The 12,682-nt window shown below is 53.6% G+C and overlaps 1 protein-coding gene across 1 annotated transcript; it reads right to left on the reverse strand.

Moving 5' to 3' along the window:
* Positions 1 to 3,533: 3,533 nt before the first annotated feature.
* ZHX3 (zinc fingers and homeoboxes 3) lies at positions 3,534 to 8,572 on the reverse strand. Its single transcript, XM_004687012.2, has 2 exons — positions 5,571 to 8,572; positions 3,534 to 3,638 (listed from the first exon to the last, which is right to left on the reverse strand). Exons 1-2 carry the CDS (start codon positions 8,428 to 8,430, stop codon positions 3,628 to 3,630), a joined length of 2,871 nt encoding a protein of 956 aa, XP_004687069.2. The 5' UTR covers positions 8,431 to 8,572; the 3' UTR covers positions 3,534 to 3,627.
* Positions 8,573 to 12,682: the final 4,110 nt, after the last annotated feature.

Here is a 12,682-nt window from a genome sequence, read left to right on the forward strand (position 1 = left end):
AGAGTCCTGTCAGCTCCTCCCCCAGCAGCAGCTGGCTCTGGCAGAGAGCTGCTGTGCAGACATCACGTGTCTAGAGGCTATTCTCTAGCCAACAGCTGCGCCGTAACAAGTCGATGGCAAACATGAAAACTTAACACAAAAGTACACCTGCAAAAGGTGAGTCAAACAGATGAACTGCCCCAGGTGAATGCTCAGCAAGGAGTTTCGAAGCCCAAACTCCAGCTTTGCTCTTGAGGCTTTGCTTCTTGGCTGGCTTTTCTCTCCAGCAAGGTGCCTTTACCCTCAAGCCCAGGACTTTGGCCCAAGAAGAAGAAGCCAAGGTAGCGGGGGTGCAGGACCAGGCAGCTTGAGCAGGGAGCTGTGGGAGAAGACGCGTGCAGAAGGGTGTCCCGGCTCAGGGGCTGGTCACTGAACACCTCACTGAGTGCGGGGAAAAGCCCACAAAAGCCGCACGCCGGCCTGGAGAACACGCTGCTGGTGGGACATCGCGCAGGCCAGCTGCAACCTCTGCATGGAGGTCTGCGAGGCCACCACACCGCCGGTGCCCCTCCTGCTTCCGGAGAGCAGGCTGGGGGGCCCGGGTCAAGGTGCTCTGGTCCATCCCCTTGAACCGCCACTGGTCACCCGACCGAGGGAAGGAGCTCCCATCACACAATCACGACTGACCCCCAAAGCGCCACAAGCCGCCCGACTAGGGTGTTCTGTCAAGAGCCCGAGACGCCTCAACACACGAACCCTCCACCACATCAAAAGGCTCCTTACTAGCCAAGAATGACCACCACACGGGCAGAATACACCTTCCCTAAATCCAGGTTCCCCCATCAGAATGGTGATACGACTTCACTTATTAAAATCAGATCTACAACCTCATGTAAAAAATGAGCCAAACATGTACAAGACATAGCAACAAGAAACACAAATATTTTACTAACTGATGAACCCAAGTGCGTACAGAAAAGAGGGGAGAGGTTAGTCACCTTATAAAACAGGCTTTTTCTTCAGGAGGGACTAACCCCACCCCGCCTCTCAGCTCTGCAGCCCCGACTGCCTTCACCCCGCAGCGGCGTGTGAAACTACAGGGGTCTGCCGCCACCAGCCCACACGCCTGCACGGGGGCGCGGCCCTGATTTCCAGGCTGGTGAGCGGCTTCCGTGGTGGCGACTGTGTTGACGGCTTTGCACCCAGCCCCGGTGCCTGCCGCCACGTCCCTTTGGGCATTCAACAGAAACACCTCTCGCCCTCACTTTTGATCACTTATTCTTTGCAGCATGAGGCCCAAACCCCACTTCTTCTCCACGGTCCAAGTGCACAGGAGGGAGGGTCTGTCCGGTGTGCGAGGCTCCTTACCTGGGCATCCTGCCACTCGTGGCACGGCCCCGGCCGGTGGGCAGCTCTGCGGCTCGGCCACCTCAAAGATGAGCTGGTGCCGAGATCAGGCGGTTGTGTCCTGAATGAACTTGTCCACCACGTAATTTTTTTTTTTTTTTCTGTTTTGCTGTTTGGGTTGTAAATGAAATGTGAATACAAATAAAGCCACCAAGAAAATCTTCCCCCAAAGACACACCTCTTCGACCAGCGCACGAGAGGCTCTGGGGTTACGCTGGCGGGGTGGCGTCAGACACTGAGCGATGGCCTTGTGCTGGGTGCCCCAGCTGTGCCCGGGGCTATGGCACCCCCCAGTACCCACGTGCCCCTCAGTTCCTCAAGTGCGCATGTCCACTGTGCATTTCATGAGTAAAGTATCAAATGAGTATTTGTACTGAATATGTGTCTATATAAATTAATCTGCATGTGCATAAACATTAAAGGGGAAATTCCAGGTGTCTGTTCTCTGAAGGAAGGCGGTCACTCGCCACTCTTGGTAATTCCTGAAGTGGCCTTTGGCACTGAATAATATCACACCCAAAATGAAAAGGATACAAAAACAGGCTGCAAAACGTGCCGAGTACTCACAAGTCACCTGTTTGAGACAGATAAAGAGGTGGTCCCTGCCGGGACAGGGAGGGTAGGAGGAGACACTTTAGAAGAACAGTGGCTCAAAGGCTTTTAGTTTCCAAAAAAAATTTTCTTCCGGGCAGTAGGTGCTACCACCGTTCTTCGTCATCAGAGCCAGGCCGGCCAGGTGCCTGCCAGGTCCAGTTCCCTGGGTGGGACGGGGAAGAAGGGCAGTGCCTAACCCCTCACGGATGCCTCCCGCCCCCCAGCCCCCACCCAGGCCGCAGCGTGACCGTGAGCTCTCGGGCTCTGGAAGCAGCCTCTGTGAGCAAAGTGGCGGGGCTCCGCCCGGGCCTGCCCACTCTGCCTGCGGCCCTCAGAGCAGTCCCCGCCGGGAGCTGGGGGCGTCTCCCGTTAAGTTTAGGACAGCTTGGTGGGCCACCTCGCCAATGCTTCAAAGGCACCTCTTCCTGTGATTTTCTCAACAACGTGGATACAAGGTTTAGGACAGAGGTTTTGCTTCTAATATGGGGCTATAAACGTACGCTTTGAAATCATTCTCACAGACGCCTGCCTAGTGAGTGATGTCCAGCACCTCTGGGGCGGCAGGCCCGGGAGTGGGGCCAAGAGCCTCTGGCGTTCCTTCTGTGAAGGACTCCCACCTGCACCCTTCATGCCACAGACCACAGCTTTGATGATTCCAAAAAACCCAGAGTCCCACGTTCTCACTACTGGGCAAGCGTGTGCCCAAACGTGGCAGCTTCGCAGTGGCTGGAGAAAGGGCTCAGGACACTGCAGCCAACGTTCCAGGCTATCACACTTTACCTCAGCCCCCACCACGGTTGTTTTTCAACTTTTCTCAGTCTATACGTGTCCATATTTAAAAAAAAAAAAAAAAAGGGCAGATACATAGGTGGGTACATTAGACTTAACAGCAAGTGCTTCCTTAGTTCACCTGATAACTGAAAGGTCATGGTTCAAACGCGTATGGAAAAGCAGAATTGCTTCAACGACGAGAGGAGAGTAGCGATCGCCAGCGACCTGGCCAGCCTGCTCTGTGCCTCCTGGGTTCTGCACCGAGTGCCGCGGAAGGCAGAGCAAGCCTGGCGCGGCTTTGCTGGATACGACATGGCAGCAGCCTCTGCCAAGGCGATGCTCTCTTTGGGGGACGAAAGAGGGGTGCACGGGGCTCCCAGACACAGCTGAGGGCTCGGCACCTCCTGCCAGATGGCGCAAAGTGCGGGCCCGTGCGGCCCGGCCATCTCCAGAGAACAGACACAGGGCATTCCCAGAGATGATGGAAAGGACAATGCACTGCTTCCTAGCCAGTTTCTATGTAATAAAAGTGTTTGTAATCTGATGCTTTATTAAATGTGTATAGGCGGGTTTCTATGTTAAAAACTTGATTCTGCGTCTATGAATATGAAATCTGAACTACTGTTATCCACTGGAAGGCAAAGGAAAGGTCCTACGTTGTGGGAGGAAGAACTGAAGAGATCTCTGCCCTCCCAGCTTGCTGGGTGGGCACAGGCCGTAGGTGGCAGCGGCTCTGGGCTGTCTGGGCCCCGGAGGCTCTCGCGCGTGACCGGTGGCCGCACAGGCGCGGCAGGCGGCGGCAGAGTTGGGCTGGCCCCTTCCACGCGGCAGGTGGCATCTTGGACTGCCCAGGCCTTCACAGCGACCGGCTCAAATTCAGTCTGTTTCTGAGGAGAAAACGCGTCTGTCACGTCCAGTTCCGTTGCCACTCACACTGCCCGCAGAGCAACCTGGTCCCGGCCGTCCCTGAGTGGCGCTGCCACTGGCTGCGGGGACCTCTTAGTTCCACGAGCAGGACCCCGCCTGCCCCGCCCTCGCTCCGCCTGGGGGAACGTGGAAGAGGTTCTGTAGGTCGCAGCCTAGGTGCTGACTGGCAGGCCCGAGACTCTCCAAGCGCCACTGCCGAGCTCAGGGAGCTGCCGCATGTGCCAGCCGAGCCACAACTGTGGAGTCATAACCACGTCCCCACTGTCATCCACTAAATACTAGATCATAACGACTCTTCCATGCGAAGAGCTGCTGGCGGCATCTGAGACACAGCTAATTCTCCCCAAACCTATTAAACTTGAGGAGAGGAGCTGGAGTTAACTGACTCATCCCAGGTCACGGAGCTGCTGTGTGGGGAACAGAGCTTGCAGCCGTCAGGTCCTGCTGGACTACGTCCTGCTCCTCAGCCCCATCATTCCCCGCCCTGCCAGCCCAGCTCTCAGCCAGACCTCAGCACTGTTCATCTGAGGACAAGAGCGCTGAGCTAACTGGCTCGCTCTTCTCCAGTCTCGTCTTTCTCAATGCGTCCCCCAAACTCTGACCCTCCAGTGACCTTCCTATGAAACAAATGGCAAGAGACTCATCAAAAGTCCACGAACTAGAAGCAGCCACAGGGTGGAAGGAAAGTTCTGTTCGAAACTAATTTTCTACTTATACACGGAAAATAGGTGAACACGCTTGAATTCAGTGGGAAGAAGTACCCAAGGTAACCAAAGGTTTTCATTTCTTTAAACACCGCTCTCTAGTATCTCCTCCCATGGAGCTGCTTTGCCAGCTTCTCGTCATCAAATGGCTGAATAGCCTATGCTATCAGAGTACAGTTTAGTGAAATTATTTTAAGAAATAATCTGGTCTAAAAACCAAGAGAAATCAATTCGTTCTAGTCCCAGTACTCCATGCTGGTATGTGGGCACAGCCACAGCCAGAGGTGGGCACACTGCAAGAGGCCCTGTGCTGGACAAGGTGCCCACGCGTCCTCACAAGCAGCCCTGTGCAGCCTCGCCTGCTCTTGGAGGGCCCTCACTGGCTCCTGGGGACCTGGGGGAACACAAAGTCAAGTCTGGAAATACCGGGTCCCAGGACCACTTTCTAAGGGTCCGCACATCAGAGAATCTGAGACTCCAGACTTCTTCCGTCTCCACAGCCTCTTATGAAACTTGTCACTCCTGACCATCCCGGGGTGAGGACTCTCTGAGGAGATGAATACCTAAGGGTGGGAGGGAGGGAGGCTGGAAACTCAGGGATCAATACCCAGAAATAGAACTTACTTGTGGCTTCAAAGTTGTGTCTTCAATGAAACGATCACTAATTTTTCTTACAATATAATGCACCAGGGAAACTGAGGGACAAAACTTGGGTTTTCGATTCTACATACAGCTAGGAGGGAAGGTGATTTTCTATTTCTCCTGCATTAGGAGGAACTATGAAAGTGCAAAGCGGGTTTCTGTCGTTAAACCAAAGCACTTCCGGTGTGGGGCCGACTGAGGGCGCTTCCCTCGGGTTCACCAACCTGAGCTCATGTCTCCAAAGTCCTGCTGCTGTCACAACCAGCAGCTGCTGTGCTGCCTGACCCAGACGGCATTCTCACCTAGTCTCCTTGCCGAAAGCTGCAAGGAGAGCCTTGGGGTTTCACTACGTCTACTGGACGAAACGACACTGTCAGCCCTAATCACGTCGCGCTGCAGTGTCTTCTGCTGTGAAGTGCCCAGAGGCAGCCAGGTAGACTCATCCCGCTACCACCAGGCTGCCTTAAATTGAGCAGTAAACTCAGGGTCCAGCCCCCCCTCGGTGCCCCTTCCCAGACCCAGACGTGGCTCCCGTGAACTCCTTACCCAGCTCAAGTCCAGCCTGGGGACTCGGGGTGTCAAAGGGCTCTGAGGCGGCCTCAGGGGCTCCGGGCTCCCATGACTCACTGTTCTCAGACACTTCGGAATAGGTGTCACTCATCCCCGCTCTGTGAACTGCCGCCAGGTCGCCAGCGCCGGGGCCCTGGTCCTCACTGCCCGTGTCTGCCACGGCGCGTGTCTCCTCGCCCGTTTTCTCGGCACACCGCTGCTTGCCCTGCTGGGAGCTCGTCTGGGTCCTGTCGCAGGGCGCCTGCAGGTCGCCCTCGGGCAGCGTCTTGTGCGTCGCGTAGTAGTCCTGCAGCAGTTCCCGGCCGCCAGGGGCAGTGGCCAGCAGCCCCGGTGGGAAGCTGCCCCGCTTGTAGTCCTCGTACCACTTGAGCTGGCCGTTCTTCAGGGCGTACCTGCTGTCCCCAAACCAGCGCACCACCTCTGGCCGCGGCAGGCCTGTCTGGGCCATGATGGCATCATAGTCCTGGTTGCTGGGCCACTGCGTCTGGACGAAGAGCTGCCGCAGCAGGTGCCGCTGCTGGGCAGTCTTCCTGAGGCTGGCTCTGCCTGGGGGCTGCTCCGCCGACCTGCCGGCCCCGTCCTCTTCGGGCTCACAGGTGCCCAGCCCCAGCAGCTCGCCCCTGCCCTCGGCCTCGGTGACCCGCAGGTTCTTGAGGTTGATTTTGATGGGGCTGACTTTGCGCTCTGCCAAGCTGTGGCTGCCGGATGCTCCTGGGGAGCAGCTTTCACCAGGGACCCGCTGGCCACTGGCCGGATTCTCGTCTCCACCCTCGCCCTCGGCGGCCTCCTCTTCCTCCTGAGAGGCACTCTCGCCGGTCTTCTGGGTCTCCTCGGTACTCGCCCTCTTCCGCCTCTCCGAAAACCAGCTGTCAATCTCTCTTCGAGTCATCTTAGTCTCACTCCGCAGACGGTCCAGCTCCTCGTCAAGAGGAAGGGGGTTTTGAGCGAAGCTGTCCTCCAAGGCCCTGAGCTGTTCAGGGGCTCGCTCCTTGTATCTGGTTGGCGCGAAGTCGGGGGTCTGGTGCCAGGACTGTCGTTTGGCGGAGGGGTGGGTGGCCAGGGTGGCTGCCACGGGGATGCAGGTCACCTCGGGAGCCTTGGCTGACGGCGGGAAGGGCGCCTCCGGCAAGGCGTCGATGACGAGGGAGCCGTGCTCTCCGGGCAGCATGGCTCTGGAGCCCTTCAGGTTCCGGCAGTGGTATCGCCGGTCGCTGAACCACTTCCGCACCTCTCTGGTGCTGAGGCCAGTCACTTTGGTCAGGTGTTCGACCTCACTCTGTCCCGGGAACTGGTTCCGACAGAAGCTACCTTTCAGGGCTGACAGCTGCTCGTGAGATTTCTTATTTTTATAGATGCTGGCATCCAGGAAGGCTTGGGAAGTTATGCTGGGGCAGGCGGTCAGGAGAGACTGGGCCGCATTGACCACCTTCACAGCTGACGCGGCATTTGAGCACACAGTGTTAATGGGTGCGACAGCTGGCTGCTTGGGGGCAGATGTAACTGTGAGGGGAAGAGATGCGCTTGGCGCCTGCAACCCATTGGCCATGAGAGGCTGAGTGACCAGCAGTCCCCCTGCCGTGCCCTCTGGCTGTCCTACAACATGGCCTGGCAAAGCAGCCTGGATGAGATGCTGGACATTGCCAGCACTGGCAACCAGGGGAGTATTCAGGACGGTGATTGTGGGCTGAGGGACAGACTGAATGACGGTGTTGAACATCTTTTTCCGGGCATCCTCGATCTCCTCAGGGGACCAGCTGATACCCTGCTTCAGCCTCTGGGCTGTGAACCAGATCTTGAGCTGCTCTTCTGGATACTTGGTGACTACCGTCAAGTAACAGAGCTCGGCTTTGGTTGGGTAGGGGAACTTGTGGAAAGAGTTCTTCAGAAAGCTGTTGGAGTCCATGGCCGCATTGTACGTGGGAATGCTGCTCAGGGGGATCATCACCTTGGGCAGGGACTTGGAGGTGGGCAGTGGCTGGTGGGTGTGCTGGGCATGCACGGGGGGCTGCTGCTGGAGGGGGAGGAACTGCGCTATGCCAGCCGGCAAGACTGGCACTGTTCCTATCAGAGGCCCATTGGAGGCATGGGGGGGTTTTGCGGAGCTGGGAGGGGCCTGGCTGACTGGGATCCCCCCATTGACAAAGGAGTGGCCCCCCTCTTTCACCTCCGCTTCAGCGGCGGATGAGTTTGGGAAGGCCTCCCCCGCTGGCTGACTGGGGACGTTCTCCTTGAGCGTATGGATTTTCTTGGCTTCAGCTTTGCCTTTCATTATCTTCATGATTGGGGTTTTGGTGATGATGATCTCGGCCTGTCCATCAGTCCCTTCGGCATCTGGCTCAGCCTGCTGCTCAGCAGTGCCGGTGCTCTCAGGGACACTCTGCTCCACGACTACATGATTGTCTACCTTGGCTACACTCCACACAAAGCTGGCTTCCCCTGAGTGACTCTTGGCATTGTGCAGAGAAAGTCCCTCAGGGGTTTTTGCCAGGAAACTGCATTCAGTGCATACAAAAGTTGGGTCTTTATTAAAGTCCGTGTGCTCTGAGTTCATATGTCCCACAAACGGAGTCATGTCCTGGGACCTGAAGTCACAGTATTTACAGGAGTAGGAGTAGCCAGCCAAAGTGCTCCGATGCCCGTTGGCCAGTCCTGTGCCGTCAGAGCTGCGACAGCTCCGGGCTGCCTCGCTGCTGGCCGCAGGGGCGTCTGGGGGCAGATCTTGCTGGGGTCCTTCGGGCAAAGCCTCAGCAGGCTGGCTCTCGGCACTGGCCTCCTGCAGCACAACGGTCTTCACCGGGATCATGCAAGGAGTGGTGGACTTCCTCTTGCTGGCCATGGTGACAAGCCCTCTGGGTGGTCAGGGGTGAGAGCTTGTCCCATCAAGGGCCTCGTGGTCCAAGGTCCAGTGGCTCCATGAGGGCCAAAGAAGTAGTTTCCAAGGAGAGTTTTTCAGTTGTTTGCAGAAAGAAAAATTTCCCTATTAAGCCTGAGAGGGGGGAGAAGAAAAAATAATTATGTTCTCTGAAGCGCTCTGGAGTGTTTTTCAGACGCCCAGGCATACTCCACAGCTAGCCCTCATCGCTGAAGCCTCCCTTTTCTTTTTCAAATCTTCAAGCCCTGTGTCAAGGGCGGAGGCCTTTTCACAAGCAGCTTAGAAGCAGCACAGACCTAGTCAGGAGCCTCACCTCACCCCGAGAAAACAGTGTCCTGGAGAATTGGAGAATGACCTGAGGGTATTCCAATACCAGCTGATTGGCTTACGCCTGTGTTTTTGTTTTGTCTCTCTAAGTAACTCAGACTTTTAAAAAACAAAAACAAAAAATCCTCTTCTGGACCTCCAAATTAATTCTGACCACGGCAGGGCAGTGTGAGAACAAAAGATCCTAGTGTAGTTCTTGTTTAAATGTTTGGGCCAACAAGGGTTTTTCTTTTTATGGCCTTCCCACATAGACAACAACACCCGCCTCTGCCTCGCCCAGCTGACCAGACGCCAACTGGGCTGCAGTGTGGACCGGGCGGGGACGGAGATGGCTGCTACCCCAGCAGGTCTTCCTCTGGGGGGCAACCGGCTCCAGGGGCGGCCTCCGGGGAGGGGTGGCCTTCACACCGGCTGGGCCCCGAAGGGGAGGCTCGGCGGCCCGGCCGGCCGCGCGCCCCTGGGTGGTCTCACCGTGGGCTCTGTGCCACACGGACGCACGTGCTGGCCTCTTGGTCTTGTCCTAGTCCTTGGCGCCGTTACTGTTCCTTTGAAAGCAAACTCCACAGTCTCTGACTTATTTGAAACTCATGTGAAAAGGTGGGATGACTGATTTACTTACATGTAAAATAGTTATGTAGTAATTATTGCATGCAGTGCTACAAATATTTTTTATGATCCTTATTAACATAACATCATCATTACCTGTCTTTTAGCAAATTGCAATGCTAATAATGACTAAAACAATAATTCTAAAAACACAATGATGCTATCATTTGTGTTCGGATTTGATAAAAAATTAAAACATCTCCATTTTTTCCCCATTCAGATTATTCTTAGTAGATAAGCACAGCAAACTAACTTTTTTTAGTGTAACCATGATGACCATGATAAAAATAATTATTATTAAAAAACAGCTGTTGTGGTTAAAGCACAGCACTGCAAGCAAGCCGCAGCTGCTTTAGTGCGAGTTCAATCCCCGGCCCCGGGGCTGACCCACATGGCGCGGGCAGACCTCTCCTGACCCGCCCGCTGTCCCCCTCAGCAGTGTACTTCGTCGATCTGCCTGTTCTGCTCCCCACTCTGTCTCTGGTGATCCTTTCACGCCCCTGCATCTCTGGCCTGTACCCCAGTTCTGTATGAATAAATAAATACATCTTTAAAAAAAAAAAAAAAAACAGCTGTTGTGAGATAAGGACAAGCACAATGCCCGATCTCACCATTTGTCACCACTGATTCGAATCACCATCAGTCCCCGCTGATCTGAATGCCATGCACATACTGGTATTTAATTTTGAGTTGTAAAAGTAACAGTAAATAAATTTTAAGACATAAACGACCTATAATTTTGTATACCCTTCCATCCTGCTTAAATATTTTACACATATATTATCATAATGGGAACCACCTGCGTTGGTTTTATTTCCACTGAACATTACAAACCAAAAATATGCCCATGACATAGCCACAGTTACATCAGAATGCCACCCAGTCGTGTCCCACCGGGGAGTGAATGCACCAGCCTCTGCCATCAAACAGGAGTCCAGCTGACAATACAATGAATTCTGAGCACACAGGATGTAGTTCTTCTATCAAATTATTTCCTAAGGTTAAGTGCACAGAGATAAGTGTATCAGTTCCAGAAGCGAAGCGTCTGCGCTCCACTGGCAAGCATCTTGGCCCAAGCAGGGAGAGGTGACAGGGCAAGGGCCAGGCCAGGTATGAGGCCGCGCCTGAGTCTGACGCCTGTGCCCATCCTCATGCCACATTCACTCTAAATACTAGCTGCGCAATAAAGCCAGTGTCTTCCATTATTTTTATATTATTTACATTATGTTGAACCTTCTTACATGGGGCTTAAATATTTACAGAATGAATTATCCCAGCGTTTTGTTTTTTCAATTAAAACGGTTTGTCAGGGCTGTCGTGACCCTTAACGTGTGTAAGGTTGTGTGCTGTCAAAAGAAGAGATCTGAGTAGCGAGCTCAATTCCATAGTGGGGCTAAGTGGTCACAGTAAGGTGAGTCAGTAGAAGCCAGTAACAGAAAAGCACAAGGGAAACCGTACACTCTCTGAAATGCGTGTGGGCAGGGCCTTGGCAGTCCAGCAGATCTGTGGGCTAGAGTCACTGGACTTTGGCTTCAACAAAGAAAGGAGTTACAAAAATTCAATCTATTTCTAAGCCTGACTCCTCAAGTGCTAGAGCACTGCCCAGCCAGAGCTGGCTGGCTTCTCGCTCTCTGGGTCGCCGAGGGTCACAGTTCTCCCTGCATTCAGTAAGCACCTCTCAGCTACGAGCTCAGGACGGAGCTCCCTGTGTGCTTTCTACCTCGAAAATTCTTACTGCTGTCAAGTCATGAACAGAAATTGCCTGCTCCAGTCAGGTGTTATTGCCTCCATAGTGAACATACATTCTTTCTCAAGCCCAAAAAGGTGATTACAATGTAAATGCAGAGATCTTAGAATTAAAGGGAATTAACAGACCACATATTTCAATGACTAATCTTTGTGTAAAAGTACCTTAAAGTATCACTAGGAAGTTAGGATGGCCTCTCTGAATATCTGCAGAGACAGGAAGGTCAGCAGAGCTACTACTTAAGTTAAAAAGATGCTGGAAATGGCTCCTTGTTAGCAGCAAGCCTCCAACCCCAAATTGCCTTTCTGCGGAGTATTAAATTTAACTTTTCACTCAAAAATACTTGCGGACTTCCTATGTGTAAGTGCTATGTGCTAGGCAGTGGACAGACTAAGCTTTTTGAAAAGATGTCATTCATGAATTCAAGAAGTCAATAATCTGATGTGGTTATTAGGTTAACCTATATGCTAGCACTTGTTGTCTTTCTGGGCATGCGGGAGTTCCCTGACCACGTACCATCAGGGGTCACCAATGGAATGCAATCAAACGTGCCATGCCATCTCAAAGGAAAGCTTTAGGAGAAAGTATACGCTTCGCCTCACTACATACTCTCTAGCTGGGCTGAGGGTGTAGCTACTCTAGCAGCCGGGATCCTAACAGAACAGAAACTGCCCCCTAATGTACCCAAAGTGCAAGTAAGTAGTTCTATTTGTTGTTTTAAGTCACTGAGGTTTTGGAGCTGCTTGTTACTATAACATAATCCAGCCCGTCCTGACGAACACACAGTACAACAGAAGTCAAAGAGACTAATCGACCGAATCCAGCAACAAGCCAAGTGTAAACTTCAGTGGGAGTGCAGAAAGACTCATCGCCCACCTAAGTTTTCTGGGGGCCGGGGGAAGCGCCTCACAGAGGCGGCAGCCACTGACTTAGAGGTTTTTTGGATGAGGAGATACTGTCAAATAGACATGCTGAGAAAAGAGGGCTCCAGATCAAGGGCCCACTGCGCAAAGCTACAGAGGACCAGAAACATGGTGTCACAGAGCGACAAGGGGCCCCGCCTGCTGGCAGGTCAGGTCTGCATGTGGGGGGTGCAGCTTCTGTGACCCTCCCATGGCACCTTCCAAGGCCTATATCCATATTTTTATGAATTTACACTTATATTTGTTATGATTTTTTCCCTCTTAGGAGAGAATCCTTCCTAATGTGCAAGTCCCACAAAAGCAGGATCTGCTTTGGTAGGGTGGAGGAGCATAAAGACATGGCTGTCTGTCTCCTGAAAGGAGCTTTAGATTCACTCATGGTCTCTCCTTCCACACCTGAAAATCGTGCTCCCCAGGGCTCTTCTCCTCCCCCACACCAGTCGTGACTGTTCCTCAGCTCCTGTCCTGGCTTGGAGCCTCCGCGCCTTCCCCAGCGCTCTGCCCTTACCTGCCTGCAGGCCTTCAAGAGTGGCACCTGAACCTAAATGTCAGTCTTAGATGAGCCTGAAGACTTGAATCACTTTACTTAATGGAGTTCCTTGAGACATAGTTA

This window comes from Condylura cristata, unplaced genomic scaffold (genome assembly GCF_000260355.1).
Source record: "Condylura cristata isolate star-nosed mole 26May11 unplaced genomic scaffold, ConCri1.0 scaffold00022, whole genome shotgun sequence".
Lineage (NCBI taxonomy): Eukaryota > Metazoa > Chordata > Mammalia > Eulipotyphla > Talpidae > Condylura > Condylura cristata.

Excerpts from the sequence above, each read along its gene's own strand:
- ZHX3 (XM_004687012.2), bottom strand. The coding sequence starts at position 8,430 with ATGGCCAGCAAGAGGAAGTCCACCACTCCTTGCATGATCCCGGTGAAG.